The 25106-nt window shown below is 36.5% G+C and overlaps 1 protein-coding gene across 6 annotated transcripts in view; it reads right to left on the bottom strand.

The window, feature by feature from the left end:
• Positions 1-11414: 11414 nt before the first annotated feature.
• Positions 11415-25106, bottom strand: part of LOC130636062 (phenylalanine--tRNA ligase beta subunit-like) — a 74327-nt gene continuing 60635 nt past the window's right edge. For 3 of the 6 annotated variants that reach the window (XM_057445654.1, XM_057445651.1, XM_057445650.1), the window contains exons 2-20: positions 20921-20995; positions 20739-20794; positions 18227-18324; positions 16134-16190; positions 15917-15983; positions 15779-15838; positions 15427-15633; positions 14962-15070; positions 14538-14608; positions 14401-14462; positions 14161-14212; positions 14027-14088; positions 13844-13947; positions 13597-13697; positions 13431-13511; positions 12448-12540; positions 12132-12249; positions 11877-12038; positions 11415-11597 (exon numbers count right to left, since the gene is read on the bottom strand). In XM_057445654.1, the coding sequence (XP_057301637.1) occupies positions 11446-11597; positions 11877-12038; positions 12132-12249; positions 12448-12540; positions 13431-13511; positions 13597-13697; positions 13844-13947; positions 14027-14088; positions 14161-14212; positions 14401-14462; positions 14538-14608; positions 14962-15070; positions 15427-15633; positions 15779-15838; positions 15917-15983; positions 16134-16190; positions 18227-18324; positions 20739-20794; positions 20921-20978 (1770 nt within the window). In that variant the 5' untranslated portion in view covers positions 20979-20995 and the 3' untranslated portion in view covers positions 11415-11445. Of the gene's footprint in view, positions 11598-11876; positions 12039-12131; positions 12250-12447; positions 12541-13430; positions 13512-13596; positions 13698-13843; positions 13948-14026; positions 14089-14160; positions 14213-14400; positions 14463-14537; positions 14609-14961; positions 15071-15426; positions 15634-15778; positions 15839-15916; positions 15984-16133; positions 16191-18226; positions 18325-20738; positions 20795-20920; positions 21031-21584; positions 21859-25106 lie in introns of those variants that run through there. The other 3 variants (XM_057445653.1, XM_057445652.1, XM_057445655.1) reach the window with 3 other exon arrangements.

A 25106-nucleotide genomic window follows, 5' to 3' on the forward strand; every position in this document is an offset into this window, starting at 1 on the left:
TATTGTTACTGATATCGATACTCCACCTATACGTAGTAATCATTGCTTATTTCTATCGGTACAGACATCTAATAAACATGGCTCACCATTTATCGGAGATATTTGATGTTGTAGATACACCAGCAGAGGCTGTTGATCAAAAACCTATAGACAAACGCCAGGCTTTGAAGGATATCCGCAAAAACAAGCCACACCTCTTAGGAAAAAAATGTGCCGAGACATTTTTGGACAAAGCATCACCCGAGGTTATTGAGAAAATACATGCTAAATTTGTTGAACGCGACCTCCATGAGAAAGGGGAGAAGACTGCAAGGGCATTGTCAACTCACGCCCTTGGGCTATATAGCAAAGCTATCGGTAACCTTATACCGCTCGATAGTCCCGAGGCTCTCCGTAATGATCTGGAAAATGATCCTATTATCAGGGAGAGCATGACCGAGCTAGGAATTCTCGTCTATACAGCATTCAGGAAATTTTTAGCGCTTCTGTTGGTAGCTGCCCATACCATCAACCATGCAAAATTGTCCAAACATAGTTCCACCAATGCGGAGGAACTGGTGAATGATACAAGCTCTTCATCATAAAATGGAAGTGATTTTGTAACTCCAAAGATTTATAAGAAATGAACACTGAACAACCGCAAGAAGAGAGGGTCATTACTAAATCAGTGAAGCGCCCAGGGAGAGTAGCCCAAGGGCACAAGTTAGCCGCACTGATGAAGAAGAGGAAAGAAGATCTTAAACAACAACAGAGTGCTGTACAACCTCCAGTCAAAACCTATTCTGGGGACTCTTCTATACAGTCAAGAAGTGGAATATACATTGGTGGAGGCCTTATTATCCTCGCATGTATCGGAGGTGCCTACTATTTGTTCCGTAAGAGACCCGCGAGTACCCAGCAGCCTGCACCAGCGGTTCAACAAAAATCTTTAATCAACAACGAAATTGACATTTTCAGAATGCAATAAATCATATAATAAAGCATGTCTACAAACGTAAGCCCACAGCAAAAAGAGATTATTGATATGATATACGAGACAATCGTGGACCTCGGGTTCACATTTGGATATTCCATGGTTGGTAAGAGATTTCTTGGGATTTCAAGTCCTAGCACAAAGTTGGACACGAATGATGTTATGAAGATGATAGCATATTTCACAGCAGGACGCGGGAGTCGTGAAATGGCAGTGAGTAAGGGCTGGTTGCCTGCGAGTATAGTCCTAAAACCCAAGTAAGCATCTTCAAGGTTTTGTTGTATGCCATGGCATACAACAAACATGTTGGATATTGTTAAAGAACCTCATACAGGATCTTCAGTGGCTCCAAGGGATCAGGGAAGACGGAAAGAGCCCTGGGCTTGCTCGAGCATGAATACCGACACCATTCTCAAAATATAGTTATACTCTGCCCTACTCTCCGATGGAACAAGACTTACCTCGATAGACAATCGCTATGGAAAGATGACTACGTGTTCCTTATTGACCCAGGTGATCAGCTTTTCGATTGGATTCAGCGATTATCTAATATCCTGGCCGTTGAAGAAACATTATTCATCGTCGACGATATGATCGCTGATGAATCGCTGGATAAGCGTCGACAGCCCTTGCTGGAATTAGCGATCAGTGGTAGACATCGAAAGCACAGTCTGTGGCTCATTACTCAATCGTACACCGCGATCCCAAAGAACCTCCGCAGGCAAAAAAAAATGGTGCTTCTCTGGTATCCTCACGAAAGATCAGGCATGAAATTGGTGGATGAAGAAACGAACCTGATACACGATTGGGATACAATTAAAGCTCAACTAAAAAAGTCAAAACACGGGTGTTTGTATATTAGGTTGGAACATCCTCGGACTTGGTGTATATTGAAATAAATGTCATATATCAGAACATTAGAAATCAATTAAAAAAATGTAACAATGAGATAAACAGAATACCCTATCTAGAGCGGAGTCTGGAGGCCCTTCAGGAGGAGCTTCGTGATGTTCTGGAGAGAGAAAGGATCCATAGGAACATGTATTTTTTCGGATTCATGTTAACCTCCCTTATATTGTATAACACCCTACGCGGATAGGAAAGAAATCGACAAAAAAATCTAGTATGTTGATAAAACATACTAGAACTATTTCTTCATCCCTACTCCCTAGTACTGGAAGTGGGAAATATAACGATAAATTTTGTTAATGATGTGAAAAATGGAGAAGTCGTGGGAATCGGGATTATATCCTATAAATGTGCATCCCAGGACTTGCTCAATATGTTTCTGTCTTTTTAATTCATACCCTATATCTCCCTCAACATGTCCAAATTCATCACATTCGATAGGTAATTTGTACCTTGGGAAGTACAAGTCGATCCTATACCCATCAATATGATATTGGGTCACCATATCTTCACCCTCAAAAGCGGTGCTGATAGCCTTAAGGGTTCCTTCCTCTTTTGACAAAAGCTTTAAGTTTTGAATTTCTATGTCACAGCACTCTGCAATTTTAATAACATCCAAGCTTTTGCATCGCACCAAGATTCTCCTAACATCGTCAGCGGAAATGAATATATCGTGCCCATTTTTACCACAACCCAGCATACCGGACAGGGATGATCGGCAGAGCTCATATCTGGTTAGGCATTCAATTTTTCCGCTTCTCGATGATGTTCTTATATCACAAATCACAAATGATTGAAGTGGTCAAGCCACAAATATCGAGAAATATTGCCATTCCTTCACATGATCAGGGGGTACCTCGGCACCCTCTGGTATAAGCATCAATTCCTCTGATACAAAAGATCGATCAGGCCCTCCGTCAAGATAGTATAGGAGACGGGTAGCGGTTACGATATGGTCGAGTCTGTATGTTTTCTTGCTCCACCAGGCATCTGTTGCGCGTCTTTTGGCAACACCATGTTCTTCGCCGGGTTGTAGGAGGTACAGATATAAACCGTCTTCAGGCAAAAGCTTTACCTCGGCATATTCCTCGCTTTTCGCGAGTGGGACCTCCTCGAGCTTGATTGCTAGCGAGGGCTTCATTGAAATCATCGCGGTCTTACTATTGTTCATGGTTTTCACGGTATTATATAGGTGTTTCACCCATGTACTACTCTGTTCGTTAGTGACCAGCTCTTGTGCGTCCTGAGATTTGAACAATCTTTCCGCTAGCACTTTGTTTTAGCTTTCGAAAAATGCCGTGAAACTGTGGTTATATTTAGTTGTAGCACGCTTGATCTCTACGCCTTTGCTTTCCAACAACATTGTCACGTCTGATTTGAATTCTTAGCCGTTATCCACCTGGAAAATTTTTGGTTATTTGAGGCGTCCGGCTTTGTATATATCGCGGAGCATCTCCGCTACCTCGCTAGCTTTCTTGGTTCTCAGAGGTCTCGCGACTTTATACCTTGAGGTCACATCGATACCTGTAAGTATGTATTTGTACGTATTTCCATACACTGTATCATGTGGCATATAAAGTAAGTCAAACTGGTGCAATTCATTAACCCTCGTAATGGTATTTATTACATATCAAAAATGTTCTTACATATACTTGCACGCCACGAACCCCAAAAGGGCTAAGGAGCCTAGAACGAACGTCAGTTCACCGTCTTGTTGCTGTTTGGAGGGTGTGTAAAAATCGGAGAGTTTGGGAGCTCTTTCAATCGTCGCGATAAAATAGTCTCGCATTCCTTTGTCAAGCTCTTTAAGAGATTGCCCCGCAGCACGCTGTTCCTCCCGCCGTCTATTATACCAATCTATTTTTGCCTGTCTATCACGTACCCATTGGGCTTGAGCAGCTTGTAATTTCTCGACCGCTAAATCGTGTCTTTTGTGCTCTTCTTCACCGTGCCCACTGAGTTTGTTGAAGAGATAGTTACTGCCGCTAAATGCAAGGGCGTTAATAAGAGCCCCGCCCGCCATAATCGCTATAGTTGCCATTTATTTTATAGACCCAAGGCCTACAAAAACACATTTTGATCTCTTAATATTCTACACTGTGGAACCTACCATCCAGGATGTTTAATTGCGCGTCTTGGATAAGGAAGACGTAGCACCTAATATCTCCATTGTCATCCGCTTTTTTCGTCATATGCAGCGTAATCCCATCGCTAAGCCTTTGTTGTAAAATTTTTCATTGTTACCAGCATATGCCTTAACAACGGTAGGATCCTGAAATAAAAGTAACACACCCCCTAAGCTCTTGACCGGAGTATCAATTTGCAAGTTATTACTCGCATCAGATTTTTTCATAGTCACCACTTTGCTCCTTAATATACGTTCGTATGGTAGAGCAAGCCTGGAATACCTTGACATCATTGCACTTACCAGATCCTCATTTACAACCTTCTCAAATTCTAGCGAGATATTGCTGATCTTATAAGAGGAATCAGCTGCCTTCGCAGCCGTAGATCCTGAAGCTTGGGTACCAGCGTCTTTTATCACGTCACCGTACTTCGCAAAATGGATGATAAACTGGAGTCGATCATGGATTCCAGTCGGTAGAAAGGTAAGTCTCGTGTCTTGAAACATCTTGCCGAGGGGAATACAGAACGTGTTACCGTAGGCCTCAGCGATAGCCTTTTCCTTGTCATTTTCTACATGGTCGCTGGCCTTCACCTGTAGAGCACGAATAGTTCCATCGTTGGGGTTTATGCCTTCAAGAATTAGGTTGTTGTCCCCATCAAATTTCGGTAGCCACAGATCCTTATACGTCGCTAGTATGTTAAAATCTTGTATGTTTTGTATTTCGTTAGCACCAAGCGTAACCCGTAAGCCCCGTACTAGGGCTTTGCCTATATTGCTTACAATAGTACGCTTAGTGTTTGTACCAGTCATCTCAAGGTAGAACAGCAACTTTATTGAGCCGGGGAAAATTATATCGTCTCTCCCCATATTAGGAAGATGCACATACAAATCTTCATTGGCACCAATGGTTGAAGACACGTGGCTTATCTTAACCCTTTGCCTCTTGTCTTTCATGCCGATCATAGTCTTGATTTGCTTGTAAGGGTCTAATTTTCCAAAAACAGACATGTTTATTTATAGCGTTGCATGGGTTAAAATAAACTATGGATAATCCTGGATATGAGGATGACTTTACAGAAGAGCAAGATATACAGGAGTCTGAGGAGTTCAGTAGCGAGCGCGAGATCCTTCGACCCAAGAACATATCAAGCACGCCCGCAACACCTTCACGAGGTGACACTCTCACGGCAAGGCGGGAGCTACAAAATTCAAAAGTTGATAGCCTCTACGAAGCTCTTAGTGGGGAGCTGGGAGAGCCGAGTGCGAGACACTACGACAAGTTCGAACTACAAGGTAATCAGCTCATCTATAAAGGTATAGACAAGGATATAACGCTGACAAATAAGGACGGTACTTTAAAAACAGTTGGCGTGCTACGGATGGTGTTGAGTGTAAGGCGCTTGTGGGTCATAGGGTTTAGCAATGCCACAACACCAAACAAAGGCAAAGCAATGGCGCAGGGACTTCTTAACGATATTGATACAGTCGATAACAACCCTGGTGACATCGAGATGCTGCCGCTACTAGAGAATGTTCTAGATGAAACGAAGAGCCTTATGGAAGATACTTCCTTTACCGAAGCCTTAGACGAATGAAAGAAGGGGGTTTAACCACGAGCTTCAGACTCTCAGCGGTAACCTGAAGATGCTAAAATGCAAAATAATACTGTATGATTCTCAAATCAGAGATAAAGAAGCAGAGATTAAAAGGCTCGAGAGCAAGAAGGCCAAACCTGGAGCATCCGAGGAACAGGTAGCTATCTGGGATAAAGATCTCATAAATGCTGGGGAGGACCTGGAACGGCTAAGGAATGAAAAACAGGCCATTCTAGAAGCCCATGGTTTACTATCCTCTAGTATCCACAACCAACTGAAAAATATCAAAGATACTTTGATGAAGACAGCTGGAGATGATGTATCATTATGAGAAAAGCTAAGCATTCTATTCAAAGAGCAGGGGATAACTATAGCGAGCATCGTGAGTGCCATTGGCTTGCTCGTGTCGACCTTGGTCCTAGCACTCACAGGAGGTGGTGGGGCAGCAGGAGGAGGAGGAGGTAGTGGTAGCAAAGGGTTTGTGGAAAAGCAACTGGAGAGATTAGGACGGTTCCTTAAATATCTTGATGGTAAAGCAGGTGCTGCATTACCTGGCATTATTGGTAGTATCGTATCATACTTCTTCCGAGTGGCTGCCAAGGTTGTGGAATTTGTAGCGAGACATCTGTATTTAGGCATAGCGGGTGCTGTAGGTATCGTGGTGGCTTACGTGGGGAACAGGGAGAGTAAGTGAACGTTCTGGTAAGTTATGTGGTTTACCAGACAACTATGGCATTTATCTTTTCAACCAAATATATGTGAGTATCAGTGCTACCCCCACCGTGGTAATTATAGCTTTTGTATCCTCGTGAGCAGCAGCTTCCTCAGAGGATGGTCGAGGAAGGGGTATATCATGTGCCTGCTTCCTTGGTATAGGCTTGGCAATAGCATGAGGAGCGTTGATATTGGGATTGATACCAATTTTGAAATGGTCTTGACTTATAGGAATTTTGTTGTTAAATCCAGCCACATTTCCGATCCTTAGTGACATATCGCTTGGGATCATGTAAACGCCATGGGCAACACTATAGTCGACCTTGCTTCGTGCATATCTGAGTACGTTTTCGAATTTACTAATCTCACTACCTGTATTTGTAGGTCTAATCACCAATTGTTCGGATGTCGTCAAGTAAAGCTGTTGGGCTTCGATAGAACTGCCTTGATTCCCAATGATCGAGGACCTTGCATTGGCTTGGGACTCAAGTATGAGGTAGGCGTAATATCGTACGGTTTGTGATAGACGTTTGATGCCAATACGGGTAAGGCCTTGGCTATTTTCAACTATCCACCTACTCCATGAATTCTCATCAAAGTACGAAGGCCCACTGCTAGGGAAGTCTTTGCGAGTAGCTTGCCAGCTACTAAAGACTGTCTCGTTCCTCCATTCATGCTCACTTGCAGATACTCCAAATTCACGTGCCAGTTGCCTGAATTTTTCTATATTGAACGGATTGTTGATGGAATTAAATCGGGAGGAGCCAGGCAACGATACCTTCAATTCTTCGAGGATCTTTCGAATTTGGAAATATACATGGAATCGATACACGGCACGTACAAGGGGTAATGGAGACGTTAGGTGCTGCATCGATATCCCACAACCTGATGTTGCAGCGAATACAGCGAAGTTCAATTGTGTTGACCAGAGGCTGAAAGGGTGGGTCCTCCAAGCATTAATCGGAGGTTTACTATGAAAAACATAGGCCACGAAGATATCGTGAAACCTTACTTTAAATGACGACCCCTTCGCATCAACAACGATATCCTGCTGGGTAAGGTCCGAGCCCTTAAGTCTCTCGAGATAACGCCCATGATTCGGGATATATTTTGCCTTCCGGTTATACAAATATATGTTCATTGTTTCTTTAAGAAACATGCGACAGTTATATGTCACTGATATTGATAAACCGATAACCTTTGACGAATATCTGGGAGAAGATACTATGATTTAAATCCATTACTATTCGGCCAACATGGCTAAATTTCTATAGTAATAACGATTTTACAATACGTAAAGTAGGATCTGTTCAGGAAAAGCTCAGGATCGAAATCATGAACGGCCTGTATAAGATTGAAGATATCGCAGCCATCGTTAATACCCAGGCACAGGGCAAAGTACAGCTTTTTGTGCTTAAAAAAGGTATATGCAGGATAAAGGTTCATGACGAATAAACCTTGGTTTTTGGTGAAACACTTCACAAGCTATTAGGGTTCACATTTGACCCCCGAAAAAAATATTATCAGAAAGGTGATTATGATGCACCATATCGAACAGATGTATATCAGAGACTAATACTCACATGTCACCAGCTAGATGAAGGCCATGCTCTGGTTGACGGAAAAAAATCGAAAACTCTCGCGGTGCTACCAACAAAAGAAAACACCTGGGGAGATATGCTGACATGGAACTTTGAAACCCCTGTTTGCCTCCCCTTGAAAGGATCCACGGATAGGTTGGAGTTCATGCTAACTGACGAAAACCACTATCACAAAAACGTTTCGTTCGTAGGACTAATCATAGAATAAATGAATAAGGATGAGATTATGAAGCTATACCCGAGCTTACCGCCGAGTGCACCGCATCAAGAAAATAATGAGGGGCATGTATACAGGCTTAAAAAAATCGAAGAAGTGGAACAATACTTGCGGGCTGAGATTAAAAAGCGGGACAAGCTGTTTTTTTTCTAGGCATTCTTTACAATGAGGCCCAAGAGTTTGCGTTGTAATATCTCTATATTATATCTTGTTAATAACGGCTATAATTTCAGCCTTCTTCATAGTGGAGTAGCCACGGATACCCAGCTCTCTGGCTTCTTTTTTTAAATCATTCATAGTTTATTTGTATACTAATGTTGTGTACAAAAATCTATCGAGTTTTAACTATACCACAACGAATGGGTCCTTTTCATCATCTGAATCAAGGTGTCGTGTCCTGGATTGTTGAACGGACTTATATTTACACTCCTCAAGCAAGACCTGCGGATAGTGCTTATTCCCCTGTTGATAAATGCTGGATATTTTTAGTATACAGATACATTGACATGGCTGTCGCATAGATATTGGAAGATCGTAGGAATACGTGTTTATTTTACCATCCCATTCTTTAATTTTTGTGTTCAGGTATCTACCATTCTTCACTGATGAGGTCGTGAACTCGCTACCATACAATTGCTGTATCCTTGCTAGAATACATTTATATTTTTGAAGCCATTCAGGATGTTGATGCATATCAAATGACATGGTAAGCGAAGATCCATCGTCATATCTGGATGCACCATTTGAATACAGCCCCTTTGGCGTTATGATTAGCAACGATGATATCTTATTGCCATTTTTGTACCCTATCACATATCTAGCATCTTTACCCTTATTAGCCTGTATGGAATCGCTAAGTACGATATTCTCAATTTGAACCTCCTCGATGTTTAACATAGTTGGTTCACTGTAAAAATCCCTCGTCTCCACGGATTTATTGTAAAATTTGAACATGTCCTTTATTATAATAACCAGGGCCCAACTAAGAATTTTTACAAACACACCATCCACCGTTGTACGTTATATACATCATATAGTGTTGCCAACAGCATATCCTTCCTTTTATGATTGGCCTCCGTCCACACTTCTCGCATCTATCATATTTATCAAGATCAATTCTGCATTCGTCGCAATACTCAGTCATTTATTTGATAGAACTCTGGTAACTGGCATTTAGGGAATTTCTCTGTCTCAGATTATAATTTTGTTGATGTCAGCATATATATTCTGTATGCCTTTGCGCATGCGTTGATGATGGCATGTATTATTGTTTATATATTATTATGTGTTAGTATCAGCATATGATTTAAGTTTTTACTTGTTTTGGGATGGAGGTGGTGGTGGAAATGGTGGAAGCGGGATTTTTTAGGGGTAAAGGTGTGGAAGGAAAGAAAAGTACCTATAATCACTCCTTACTACTACTTGCAGACATTAATATTACCAAGGTCTTAACTGAAACCGATTTTCAAATCGAAGTTTTGTCTTTCAGTTATCTTGTGCAGTTTCGCCCTGTTTTCCGTCCAAGAAATACCGCATCAGTTATTTGGGCGACGAGTCAGCCTTCCCCAAATGCGTTTCGGTCAATCCCTATACGTGACCCTTGAGAAACATACGCGGCCAAAAAGGTGCTTTAAATAGCGCATGTTATTCAGTTATTTGGCTTAGCGTCGAGCAGCAAAATGTCATATTTTACTCCTATTGTACCTAGCAACGGTTAACCATGGTAACCAATCAACTAAATTTTAGACGTAATTTTGTCATCAATTAACTTTAGAAAAGACAATCCTCTGCGATATAGGTTATTTAAAAAATTGTTAACTTTTTTATTAGCCAGCTCGCAGTAAGTTCTCTGTAGCCACTCAAAGCTCACAATTTCTTCCCCAGAGCTTCTATTCGCTTTCTCTGTTGACCACATTTCAGAAAACAAAAAGGAAGCCCTCGGAAGGAGATTGTGGATCGTAATGGTTGCAATCATTAAAGAATTATTGTTCGTTAAGGGGGATTTTCACGAAGCGAATTAAACAGCTAATTTTAATTTTCACGCCAAATAAGTTAGGCGCCAAATTCATTGTTTACATTAGTTAACTGCGTTCTAATTGGCTAAAAACTAGCAGCGAAACCTTTAGCCGCGAAAAAGTAGGAACTGTTTCTACTTTTCAGCGAAGCGAATATTTCGATGCAAAATCAAAACAAACAAAACTGCGCATGCTCAGATACAATTCGCCGTCGAATTCGCTTCGTGAAAATCCCCCTTTACCTATGACTCGCGAAAATTAGTATGCAAAACCAAGAAAAATTCTTAGCGAAACTTCAGGCAGTAACCCTCTAACAAAATAATGTCAAAAGGAACCTATTTAAAATAAATAAATAAATAAGGGTATTCTTGGTTTGAAAAAGTGCTGACTCAGCAATAATTATTATTTACTATTATTGCCCAGGATGGCTTATTCAGTTGCCCATAGAACTGTTATCAATGAGAGTCCTGCGAACGGGGTCCTAGTGCATTTAAAGCTCCCATTTGAGCTACGGAATGTGTGCAAGCATAACAGCCGCTCAACTAGATATCCGCCTAAGATATCAATCCTATTCTCATGCTGAATGTTAGCAGACAGGATAGATTCACACTTTTGAACACAAGACCTTCCGGGGGCGAACGCTCTACCATAAGGCCTCTAGCCTATCTCCATAATAGCAAAAGGTCACCTTGAAAATAAATTTTTCTGTCAGGTGATTGCATTCATTTAATTAAAAAATGCTGACATTAACATAAATATATCAATTTTAGCACGTTTCTCGGCATTTAACGATTTAAAGCACTATATGTCATTAACACAATTTGACATAAAATACCATTTTGTGTCCTCTTTCCAAGCTCTAGAATTAGTGTAAATTCACTGTAAAACCGAAAATTAACAAAACGTTTTCACGTCAATTTAGCGGATAAAAAATGAGGAGAAAAAGACTCACTGAAATTTGTTCATTTGTTAGGGGGTTACCAACTTAATCTGGTTAAGTCTGTATTGCCACCTGCATAACCATCCGCGATAAGTCAATTTTTTTAATTCAAATTAAAGTGACAATATGTTGCAACAAATTAATTCGCAGCGCAATTGAAATATTGAATGGTTGTGTTTTTTCGCGTCAAGGAAAAAAGTTAAGTTAGATTTTTTATCTTATTTACAATATGAGTCTAGTGGAATACATCCAATACGCTTATCCGGCTTTAAAATTGTTTATAATCACGTAATCAGTGCACTCGAGTGAAAAACTAAACATCATCGATAATTGTCATTTATTCTAATATACCTTTACAAGAAATGCTCAACGTTGATTTCCAGGGCCGAGCACGGGTTGGTCAGTTCAAATTTAGTCAAAACTTCTGGATGGAGTACTCCCATATGACCGATAATTTTGTTGTTATACCACACGTCAGCAGAACGGCCGGGAAAAAATGTACAACCTATAAATACACAAATGTTCAACAATAAAAATTCTGAGAAACATTTTTTCATTTATCAATAGGCAAAACAGAATTGTGCTAACACACCGTTTCAATTTCGTAACAAGATTGAGTTTTCGAATTGACACCTTTAGGCACTTCAAATGTTTCAAAAGTTTTGAATTCACACGAATAAATTCCGCACTCCCTAAAGGCACGTGTTTTAGTTCGCATTCATTCTCCTCCCATCTGTCCTGCTGTCGCACTTGTGCGACAACAACAACAACAAAAAAGACTTACTTGAACCGCTTCGAATATGATATCCTTCGCTCTTGTTATCACTTGTTCGTTTAATATCTACTATCGTCATGAAACGATCCAACAAGCCATGTATCACTTCGAAACCTGGAGTTTTACTGCAAAAAATAGCACAAAACCGTCGCTCGTTTTTTGCCCCTACATCTAAAAACAAGACATTACAAATTTTTTTACACAGCGTGTGTGCCTCAACAGTTTAGATTGTTTTTAAATAATGGCGAAAGTAGTATTTTAGACCTTTTTCTTCGTCCAGCAAAACAACGTCGGACACCTCAAATAATTTGATCGGCAAGGAAAGGTTCTTGTTATTGGCTAATGTCTTTAATAAACCAGGTAATAAGGTGGTTCGGGCGACCTACGGAAACAACATATTTCAGTAAAACCGAGTAATTTTCGCGAGTTTCGCTAAAACGCCAATCGCAAAAATAGAGATACAAAGGTTCTTAAATTCACACGCAGCTGTGAATTACTGATATTGTAACCAATCACGAAAATTATACACGCATTGTAGTTTCATAGCAGAATCATAAATTCTAGAAAAGACATGACTTACTTGAAAATCAGACGTTTTTGGATTTGAGATTTTGACAGCATCTTTCAAACCATGTGGTCTATTTAATTTTTCTGTAATATCCTCTCTAGAACACTAAAAAAATAATTTATTGCGGTAGGCAAATCTTTGAACTTCGAAGCATATTATGTTTTTTTCAAGTCTTCTCGTTCTCAAAACAGTTGGCACGGGCGCGGACAGGGCTGCTGATTTATAAGTTATGATACCAGAATTGGTCCTAAATGTCTCGCAAAGTTTTTGCTATTGCTTATTTTTCGTAATAACTAATTCGCAAAATCGAGTGAAAAATTGCCTTAAACCAAAAATTTATCCTTTTTTATATTAAAGGGGGTAATCAAAGCCGTTTGTTTGAAAAAAAGGTGAATTTTGCGTTCCAAGAAGTATTAACAAAGGTTAAAAAATGCTGTGAAACATTTTTGATTATCTTGAGTTGAAGATCTTATTTTTGATGTTTATTGGTAAGTACATGTTAAACTTGCTCATTTTTTCCGATAGAGCCATGAACACTTTGGAAAAATGTTGCTGGGGGAAATTATGGATATTAAATTACGAAAATAGTGATTCCTGTGCCGTTATAGTAGTTATTTTAATAGATTTTTTGATTTAGAAGTTCATTAATTTTTGTCTCCTCGTTCAACATTTATTTTGTGGCTGCCATAAAATAGTTTTATGTTCGCCTCTCGCTTAAGAAGTGGCAAATTGTCAGTAATTTTGAACCAGTTAAGGGATATACATGTAACTTTATCAATGTACAGATAACATACAAAATAAGGGTCAGACAGCACTCGCCAATCAACATATACGCAGCTCTTAATTTTTTTGAACTACTTATCAAGTTTTTCTGGCTACCAATTTAACAAAATAAAAAAATAAATAAAAAATACCTTTAAATAATCCATTTTTAGATAACTCATTGTGAATATAAAGAAATTTGATCAGGATAAGAACATAAATTAAAAAAATACCAGTGAAAATGTGAGACTTTCTGTGAATCCAGCCATTGCCATGTCGAGCTTAATCAAGTGACATAACTTATTTATCGGAAGCTAAACAAAAGAGTTCAAGTTATGGAGCACTTCTACACACAAATTGGACACTTTATGCTAACAAATCTATCCAGACAAATATTACCTGTTCGCCTATTGTACTTGTTTTCGGCATTCTTTTATTGATATTGTTGTAACCATAAGCAATAGCAATGTCTTCGTATATGTCACATGCATGGATAACGTCTAAAAATGTTAAATATTGTATCAATGCTAACAAACTGACAGGAAGCAAACAATCTGTACACCACCATGAAAGAGTGGCGCAAGAACGGCTTGCCAACCACTTAACATTTAAGCTCTAATAATTTTAAATTAGTCAAGAGTATTACCTGCTCTTGAAGGAGGCACTATGCATCTTAACCTGCCATCTGGTAGCACTTCGCTCTTCAGAAACATTTTTGTTAATAATTTCGCCATCTCCTGACCTGACAACCTAAACAAAACTAACCGCCGATAAGAGTTGCTGTTTAAGTCAATTGCTACTAGGAGACACACTGTGGCATGGTACGTACCATATTCCAATATTTTTGTTCGCCCATTTGGGATTTATAACTTCCTCTCTGTAAGCTAATTCCTGAAAAAATGTAATAATCCTAACTTTAGATTGTTTTCGCATAAAATGAGTTTTGAAAGCAACATTATTTACCGGAGATTCAAAGCATTTTCCATCCGGATAAACAACATTCACCATTTCAACACTAGAAAAGTGAAGATTATTCGCAAAATTTCACAGATTATGAAGCTCGCAAGTAATCAAATCGATCACTTCAATTCTACGTGTCAACTACACATCATTGGTGCAAACTGTTATGTTTTAATGAAGTCTGTAGATCAACTAATAACGCCTGCCTGCTCCAAGCAAATCTACTATATAAGTAACACTTACGAAAATTCATCTTGACAATAGCAGCAAAAAGCAGTAGTGAGAACATCTAAAACTATTTTTGCCTAAAAAATAAACATACTACGATGATTCAAAAAAATCTATATTAAATGATCATGTTGACGAAAATACCAACTCACCTTATGGATATCTGTTGCAGTAATTTCGATAAAAACATTTTTTGTATTCAGAGTTATTTTAGAATGATCTCCTAAATACAAAAAATAAAAAAAATAAAAAAAAGAGTAAGCACACTGTTTTGCATACATGTTTTTATACTAACCAATCACTGTGACTTATTATTATTATTTTATACTAACCAATCACTGTGACTTATTATTTTAGCAAATGCACATGCAGCAGTCGAGTTATTTCTTGGGATAGGAAAAACCCATACCCTATATTGACTAAATTTTTATGCCTCGCTATAAAAATTGCAAGATAAAAATACAAATCCTTCCAAAGTTCAAAATTTATTTTTCCAAATTAAAGCTTAATACAACCAGGTAACTATAGTTGAAGATTTACGTAAATACTGCTCAAGGATAAACAGAAAGCGACTACCATTTATGATAGGTGGCAATGAAAGCACGACCCCATTTTTATCGTAGATTACTGGATATACTGGTTTGTCTTCGATGATATGCAGAAAATGACGAAGATGATTGTCACTCTAAAGCATAATTACAAAAATTTGATTAAATTTTTTTGCCAACACAAATCAAATTATGACTGCCAATTAGATAACAATAAGGTCTAAATCTGAATTACCTACTGACAAAACTAAACTGAATGCACTTTCATTCCCTATTCTTTTTATGTGGAATAATATTTTATGTATTTTACAACATTTGATGTGGCGAGTACATTTATGACACAAATGAAATGAAGATGTATGCACAACAAATTATTATAATGTCTTCAATTAACACTCTCATTATAATGAGAGCTGCGCGTGCTTGCAAATGTAACTTTTAATCAACAACAGTTTAATTCATGATTCACCAGCTGATTGATTAAATATCCTACCTTGTACAATACCATTAATTCACTAGCGGTCATTTTCTCCTTTTGATTCAAAGCTTTAAAAGCTATATCACTTGGTGGTTTTGCCGTATAAGTAAAAGGTCCCTCAATTGTGTCTAAATCATGTGTACCCATTGATACCAATGTACGTTTTCTGCAAATATTGTGGTGTAGCTTATCTTGCAAATCAATGAAACTGTTATAAGAATCCTTAAAAATAAAAGGTATGGCTAACAATCTTCTTATCAAAGAAAAGCAAGCGTTTTCTCACTCACAAACCACAAAATTATATTAGGGAAGGCCAAATGAAAACTTCGTTTAAGATGCAATAGTTCTTTCACTAACAAAAACGTACTTGTGTAAAAGTGATATTCCGCAACACAGCACAGACAGCATATGGTCGCACTTGTTCAACCTAAAAAATACACAAGAAAAAGTTTAGCACTTACATAGACAGGTTTAGGAGGTTCAAAACTATTTTAGAGAAACAAACCTGTTTATCAACTATAAGTTTTTGCATGTTTGTTGGTCGTACTGGTTTAAAATTTGGTATTTTCATTCTAGAAAGTATTTAAGAATGAACATAGGAGCTCAAATAAAAACAAATCTCACATAGGATCAAATCAAATTTAATATTGTTTGCAACGTGAAATAAGATTACATTTTACAAAAGCTTTTTTACATTAAGAATGGAAATTTTAAAATCTTACTTCTGCTGGAACACCAAAAGGCTTCTTGTTAAGCCTTCCATGCAAAGTAGGTCGTACCTACAAAATAAAACAATTGTAAATGCTCATTATTAGTCTTGCCTCTTTGGAGGAAAATCAGAAAATTTAGGGAAAATTAAAAAGTCACAAACCAAAGAAAGAAGGATGATTAAGCAGACACCTAATGACTCATTAGTACATAAGTGTAATTGTTTCAGGAAATTATCTCTAAACAGTTTTTACCCTGGGTGGCCGGCAGGTGTAGTTAATTCCCACTGTCACAGGTATCTGGGACCGCATTTTTGAATTGATTTTTGGAGTGGAAACCGTCCTTTGGAAAATACTTTAAATATAACTGTTAACGTTGTATTTATAAACGTTAAATGCATATCTTTTTTTTTTAATAATAAAATAGAAAATGATGGAAAATAGCAGAAAGGTACTGTTTTGAATATAAAATCAACAAACAAGCTCAATAGCTGAGTCCGCGCAGTCACGCAAAACAGATAATCAACTTTCCTTGGTCTAATTGATGACAATTGTGTCAAAGGAGGATTTGATGGTTTGTACCATGAGTCAGAGTTCAAAGACCAGCTATGGAGTGAGTAGTAATATAAAAATGTCCCACATAATATTATCGTAAATATAGGAATAACAAAGGTACAAATGTCCAGCATTAGGTGTGTTTGGTACCATAAGTGAAGATGTAAATGTGTAATTGTTACAGAACGCAAAAAAATAAATTACCATTTCTCAAGTACATATATAATAAAGAGGAAATAGATATTATCTGTCCCGCAGTTAAAAGGTACAGAAGCCCAATATCCCAACATAATTGTTTGGTTAGGAATTGAAAAAATCTTTAATATATATAAAGTTAAATTGATTTATGAATGGTAAGCTTAATATAGTTTGTTCTAGAAACATAGGGAAAATCGTGTGACAAAACAAATAAACATTAATAAAAATATTGATAGCATCGCTATTTTCGATTTTTTAATATTCCAGTTATTTCTTCACCATTCTTGTTATATTTGTTAAAGACTTCCTGATAGCGATGTATTACTTTGACAATAATGTTTAACTATTGTGTTTCTATTTCCTTCTTGTTTTCTTATTCTATATTTCTATCATGTCTAAATCTAAAAATGTAGCCTCAGTTCCATGATGTTTTACCTTCCGTCGAAGTTCTAGAGAGTAAAGATTATTATGACATTAAGAAACCCCCTCCATTATTTATTGTACGCAAATTATCAAAGATTCGCCTACACTACACTTCGTATAAGTATAAATATTTGTTATAAAAATTGTTTTTTATAAAAGTACAAGAACAGGTTCGCCTGAAAGGGAGCAGGGTCAATACACATTTTCTATAAGAAACATACTTTTGGTTTTAGCCTGGATGTCTGTTAACTTTAAAGGAGATTCTCTGATACTTTATGGAGTCAGAGGCCTATTTTATACCCTCAAATTCATTTTAGTAAGATCCTTGTCTATCTACAATTTACTTTTTTCAATTGTCTTCATATTCTGTGAGTTAGCAGTTGAAAGTAACTATAATCTCAGCCTTAATTAAGAAACATTGTGTTTCTTAAGAAGAAGACGTACCCATGGAATGCTTTAGTTTCATCCTTTACTTGGCTGTTTTTCCATGTAAAAAATTGAAAATGTACAAAGCGACATAGTTTAAAAATTAAAACACACTAAATGGCGGAGATGGTGTAGTGGTAGCGCATTCAGCTTGTACTCATAAGGTTTCAGGTTCGAGTCCCCACTCCGGCGCACTATAAATGTAGTGTTGTCTGCCCATTTGGTGCCATCTACTGACCGCCAATTGGCTTGTGTAGCAGGCAAGCAAGTTAGAGCAATGCTGTACGTATCTCTAGCAGTAATGTGACATAGTTACAGTCAAATGTCAGCCGTTAAAATTGGAATCCCCTAGGACGTAAAACTTTCTGTTACTTACTTTCTGCTTCTAAATCAAGCATACATTAGACTTGTGCAAATTATAGAACACTAAAGTGAAGATTAAGATCCTTTTTGTTTTTCAAAAAAGTTATTAATAGGAAAACTTATAAGATGTGTACTAAAAACACCTGTTTGCCGGAACATCGATTTTATATATCACTTCTTCTGAGGCTTCCAATGCTTTGTTTTCTCCCTTTTCACGTGATATCATTGCTTTTTCAGATGTCTAAAAAAGTAGGAAGCATAAAATAAACACTAATTTGTATCTTTTATCAATTTTATTTCTTTTGTTACATTTATTCTACATTACTTTTATTTCTTTTGTTTAAAACAATGCAAACACATAGCTATTTTCCTAGAAAATCAATCAAAAAAACAGAAAGAAAATGTTTGTTAAAATATATATATTTTTTACTTAATAACAGGATATATGATGCTATACCTCTCATGCTCTAACACTTTGTGTGTCTGTCTGTTGGGGATTTTTGAAAAGCAGATATTTTATGTCTTATTTGTTAGCCAACAAATTAGGTAATAACAATGCTATTGCACTGTGCTTACACGTTTGAGGTCAAATAACTTGGACATAAGTAAAACTAACTGATGTATCATCCCATGTGGGTAACTAGGGCATATATGGACTAAAATTTGCCCAATGCTCTAAAGCTGGATTCAATGCACGTGTTTTGTATTTCAACTTTACATGAGATTGTAATTAAGTAACAAAATTTTAAATAATTTTTTTGTATACAGCCAACTGATTAGCGATGTCATCAAAATTTATTTAATTTAACATTTGCTTCCCTAATCAAATGAATATCAATCAATATTTAAAATATTAAATAAGTATTGACTAAAATGATTTTTAGTATTTTCTAAAAAGAATTAATTAAACTATACAAGTGTTTTAGTGATGAAGCTTAAAATATTTGACAATTTGATTTTTTATTTAGAGCTTTTAATGGTTTAAATGCTTAGTATTACCTTAAGAGGTGTTTTTTAGGTGAGATAAGGTAAATTTTCAACTAAATGCCACCAAAACTAGATACTCATAATTTAAAATAATGGCAGAACTTTTTAATAATAAAAACATTCCGTTTCATGACTTTGTTTTGTTTGTCTTAACTTTTCATTATCAGACGATTTTCACGCACTCCTGTTTCAATCACCGTACTATCACTGGAAATTTTTTTCTGATAATTAAAAGTTCTTAACCCTTAACCTGCCAGTCCCGGAACAGTCCGGGATCAGTCTCCCGTAAAAAAACCCAAGCCCCGGACAGGTCCGAGAATCCCTATGACCCTACTTTGGACTCGATAACTTGAAAACGGGCCGTTTATATTTTGGCGCCTTAAGGACCGATAGTTGGGCAGTACTTTTGTGAAGTTTGGCGCCCCTACCATTAAAAGTCAATCCAAAATGGCGGAAGCAAGCGACACGTTTTTCGCTAACAAAAAAAAACAATGTTTTTTTGAGATTGCTGCCAATGAAGACAGGGACTTTGACGAAGAAATTATTCCAGATGTAATTGGAGAACAAGTATAACAAGTATAATATTTTGTTTGGTTCAGACAATGATTTGTCTGATTTCAAAGGCTTTGAAGTAGAATTTGAGGCTAGAAATGACAAAAACGCTAGCCAAGCTGATAGTGACAGTTGACCTACCAACTTTCCACGTGCTAGATCCACCGACAATTCTATTCCAGAGGGATTTAAAATGGGCCATGCTTTAGTTTATATCTCACATTAAAAAACAATATGAGGAGGTTTTTAAAGCATGAACAAAAACTTCATAAGAAACTTTTTAAACTTTTTTTTTACTTCTTTTTATTTTATCTTTACGAAATAAATATTGTTGTTTCAGAGTCAAATAACATGTTTATATACAGTTTTTATGGCTATATTTTATACATAAAGGTTTAGTTAAATTTATCTAAATATTTTTCTAAAAAGGCATGTTCATTGTTTTCTAAACCGTGCTGACTGCATTTTTTTAAATCTAAATGAAAAAAATAAATAAATACTGTATTCATGATAAGAAAATTTGTATAACACAGCAGAATCTCTCATATTTTATTAATTAATGAGTTACAGCTTTTCATAACCTTTCCAAAATGGGCTCACTGAACTTTGAACTCTTTGTAGAACTCCAGATATCTAAATTTACGTAGTGGTGTGTAAAGTTTTCTATTTTGGGGCAAAAGAGGCTGGTTTGTGGGTACGATTTATCAAATAGGTCCTTGGCAGTTTAAGGGTTAACAGTTACTTTGTTTAGGACATGCCAATTAAGGTTTGGGCAATTTTTCATCCTTTTTGTTTTTATTTTTATATTAGCTAGAAATTATTTCTGTAAAAGTATTGGTGTAAGAAGCCATAATGGTAGAATTAGGAAAGCGGATGAAGCTTATCTCTGAGAAATGTATGCAGAATCGTATCTGGTGTTTTGTTTTGGTTCTACATGTTTTTAAAATAATAACTACAGTTGTTATTATTTGTTTGTATTTAGGCACACCCATATTAGTGTGCCTAAAATCTGTATACCGATGTCGAAAATGGCCAGTATCAACCCTACCATTATGAAGCATAATTTCAATTCTGATATAAAGAAAATCAACAAAAAAGATAAATAATACTATTTACCACTTCATCTAGCTCCAGTCCATAATCAAAACAAAGCTCTTCAAATTCTTCTTCAGCTAAAAGATTTATAATACACACAACATGATAGTTATAAATAATATAACAGTGCATTATACTGGACCTTGGCAATCTGGAAAATATGTCATAAAATTAAACATACATGGAATGTAACTATTACTTACTATAAACTTTTCCCAAAGCTTTAAAAAGCAAATCACGTTTTACTCCCACAGTCGGCATTTCAATCTTTTTCCAACCTAGTTGGACATAAATTAAATCACATATATCACCTAGAAAAAAATATATTTCATTACAGTCCAAAGGTTTTTATTTTTTAACACTGATTGACAAAATCTTTTACACTAGAGACAATATATTAAAGAGAATTGACCCACCAAGTGTTGCTGGTACGTGGTCAATTTTCATTTACTTTGAAAATTACTTTTTTTTTCTTTTTTCCTTTAGTCTTTATTGTAGACTTTTAAGAAAGTGCTCAATTTTTTTTCACTTTTCAATACCTAAGGATTACTACACAGCAGGCCATTTCATAAGATTTTAAGTAGGCGTGCCATGAATCGCACACCTTAATTATTTCACATGTGCGATCTTAAAATTTTTTTCGAGAAGTGAAAGTAAGAACAAACTTCCTTTACCCCCTTACAGCGCACAGAGGCTATTGTTTTTGCGTAAGGAACATGCGATTATAAATATATAAACGCTACTGAACAGAACATATAAATATTTGCTGTGTTCCTTTAACAAATAAAATAAATAATGCACATTTAAATTTTAATCTGAACAAAGTTTTTTAAAAGAACCCAATACTTATGACCTTACTTCACTTACGTGCTTTTTTTCTTCTTTTAATAACGATTTTTCCACTCTCTCACACAATTCTGGAGATCAATTTTTCTTTTGTGCTAAATGTTATTCTAATCTATTTATAACTTTGCAATCACATTGAGCATATTGAAATGATTTGCTTCTGGTAATAGAGCAGTATGGCAGGTATCATTTTTATATGTTATTGACATGTATTTCACAAGCTAGTGCCCAGGACTAAATTGATAAATGCTGTTAAAAATAAGTAAATAATGTAACAATTGAGTTTGAATGATATTCATTCTTTTTTTCTTTTTTATATTTGCTACTTTCAAACAACAGGTGGCTACAAAAATGTGAAAAAAATTAGAAATACAATTAATAAGACACATGGATCTTTGTCCTTCCCATTACTGCCACTCATTTATTATGCACACTATGATTGCTGAGATAAAAATGGATAATAAAATTATAAAAACATGAGAAAGAATCTTCCATGCATCGCTGTTACAGACGATCTGTAATAATTCATTACTTTGTTTCTTTTTATGCATTTTAACTACGCAGTCAGGCCTAAAAAGATTCCTTATTTTATTGTACCGGTAAATCAGGCTCGGTATTCAAGTAATGGTACACGATCGGAATCGGGCTCCGTGAAAATCTACATCATGCGAGTAAAAAGTATTGTGCAACAATCTAGTTAACAAGTGCAAAACAAAATAGCTCATTTCACTGGTTATTTAAAATTGTTAAAAGGTCGAGAAGTGCGAGAAAAACATGCGAGAAAATTTATGTTCTTTTCAAAAAGCAATTTTCTTTATGGCGACTTCAACTTAATTAGTTGTTCTATGGGCCTGACCGACCTTAATTTTCACGAAAACAAAAATATAATAATATCAAGCAAAAAAGTTTAAAGGAAAAAAACAAATGAAAAAAACACACGAGCATAGAAGATAATCAATGATGTTATTTTTTGTTGCTGAATATCCATCTACAATTATATTAACCAAGGTGAATCAATAACGTTACTTTAGGACAACCATTGGTAAGGCCACTAGAAGTTGATTCTTTGTTCATGGTAATTTGTTGCGATTAAAATAAAATGTACGACACGCTAATTTGTAATCACAAAATCATCATCATCATCATCATTCTCGGCTTAACGTCCGTTTTCCATGCTAGCATGGGTTGGACGGGGTATATTAATGACCCTCTTCCAATCTGATCTAGACTGTGTTAGATCTAAACTCAACTTCCTCTGTATCAAGTCTGTCCTTATAGCCTCCTGCCAAGTCTTTCTCGGTCTGCCTCTGGGCTTTGTCCCAGGAACTATCAAGTCTCTACACTTTCTTACCCAATTATCCCCCTCCATTATTTCCAAGTGCCCCCAGACAATTTAATCTTCTTATCTGGATAACATCTTTAATTCTACGGATACTTTCTGTCTCTCAGACTGGCGTTACACATCCACCTAACCATTCTCATATGATTCCTTTCTAAACGGTCAAGATCTTCCTGCTTCACTGCCCATGTCTCACTACCGTACAACATAACACTTCTTACACAGGACTCATACAAAAGAAGTTTAAATTTATAACACAAATTAGCTACTTTCACTAAAATAGTTATAATACAAGTGAAAACAAGACAGATTATTATTGTTGCAACACCCTTCTTTGTTATAAATATATATTCAATTATTAAAGGAACCACCAAAAGACACTATCTCGTTTGTTAAATTTAGTCCTGCATCATCAAATTTCTTGTTCATGACATCTTGGGATTGTAGAGTCAAAAGATATAAGACAGCACGGTGAAGGCTGTACCAGCTTAACACTTGCTGCGAAAGTGAGAAATTACTTGCTCTGAAGTTTTGGTTAGAGAAATGGAGGATGTTGAGAAGAACGATGACCACTTTTCTGGTAACGATCAAAATGATATTGAAGAGTGGAAAAGAATTATTGCTGAATTTGTACTGGAGTTCCAGACACTACTATCAGAGACTGCCTACGGGCCTACGATCCATCCAAACCTACCAAGAAGATAAAAAGAGTGCTAAATAGCTTCAATAAAGAGACTATTAGTAGGACATTAATTTTTTTTATCTAAGAAAGCGCATGGTGACAAAATGAAGAAAGACGATTTGTTAGATCCATTAATTATGAAGGTAAAAAATTATTTTCCAGACAAATGTGAAATATGTAAAGAAGTGTATTGTTATACCATGAGTGATGCAACATTTATGGAATGCCATTCCTGCGGTCATGAGGTTCACAAAAAATGTTATTTTGAGCTTTTGGCATCAATGAATCTATTAAATAAGGTGGGTTTACCACAAGACCTACTTTTTAAAATTCCTGGTATACATTACCTATGTGAAAAGGACATTATTACAGATGATATTTCAAATGATGATAATAATAATAATACTTCTCAACCCATAGATTTATTAAACAAACCTAATGGCCATGTTGGTTTTGATGTAATTGATCAGAATGATCTAACTGATCAGAACAATAGACTTCATTTAGTAAACCCAAATGTCAAAGTGTATGACTCCATCAATGATGACAAAGACAGTGATTATCCTGCTGATAGAGATACATCACATCAACTGAAGGAAAAGGTGTGTCATTTTTATCAAAAAGGAACATGTTGGCCGAAAAGGTGCAGATTGTCCATTTGCCCACACACGAGCCTGTCGAAAACTTATTTGCATGGAAACAAGGGTACGAAAGGTTGTAAGCTAGGTACTAAATGTACAGATTTTCACCCTAGAATGTGTGCCAACTCTATAACTAGAAGACAGTGTTTCAATGAGAGATGTTTGTTGGTGCATGTAAAAGGGGCGATACATAAAAGACCTGAACTGTTAAGAAATAGAACTAATGAGTCAAATATTTTACATGGTAATACTTTTAATCAAAACAGAAATAATCCTTATGATTTTTTAGAGGTTATTCACAACTTCAAAAGAGACATATTAAAAATTATGGATTCAAAAATAAAAGAAACTCTGGTAAGTCAACACAATATTCACAGACCTCCCACAACTCCAGGCCACTTTATGCAACCAGTTCATGCCCCATTACAACAGCCACAAATGCTCAGTCATCCACAACAGGTACCAATTCAGAACTTTGTGGAGCCAATCAATACCCCATTTTAACAGCCACAAAGGTTCAGACATCCACAACAGGTACCAATACATCGACCAATGCCTCAAACTCAGAATATGAGACCACGAGTAACTTTCAATCAGATGGTAATGAACAGTTGGAATCCAGCAAACAGGATCTAAAGCCACTAACTGTTGCATCTTCTGTTCCTTTAATACATGATGTACTGAAAGAGAAGAACCAACTCTTCATAGCACTTACCGAAACATGGTTATATGATCACTTAAGTGCAGAATTGTCAATAGAAGGTTATGAACTCTTCAGATGCGATAGGAACCGTAGAGGGCGATCAAGTGGAGAAGTTGCAATTTACATGTGAGAGGACTTTGCTACCCGATTTAAAGTAACACATGAATACAGTAATGGC

This window comes from Hydractinia symbiolongicarpus, chromosome 3 (assembly GCF_029227915.1).
Source record: "Hydractinia symbiolongicarpus strain clone_291-10 chromosome 3, HSymV2.1, whole genome shotgun sequence".
Taxonomy (NCBI): Eukaryota; Metazoa; Cnidaria; class Hydrozoa; order Anthoathecata; family Hydractiniidae; genus Hydractinia; species Hydractinia symbiolongicarpus.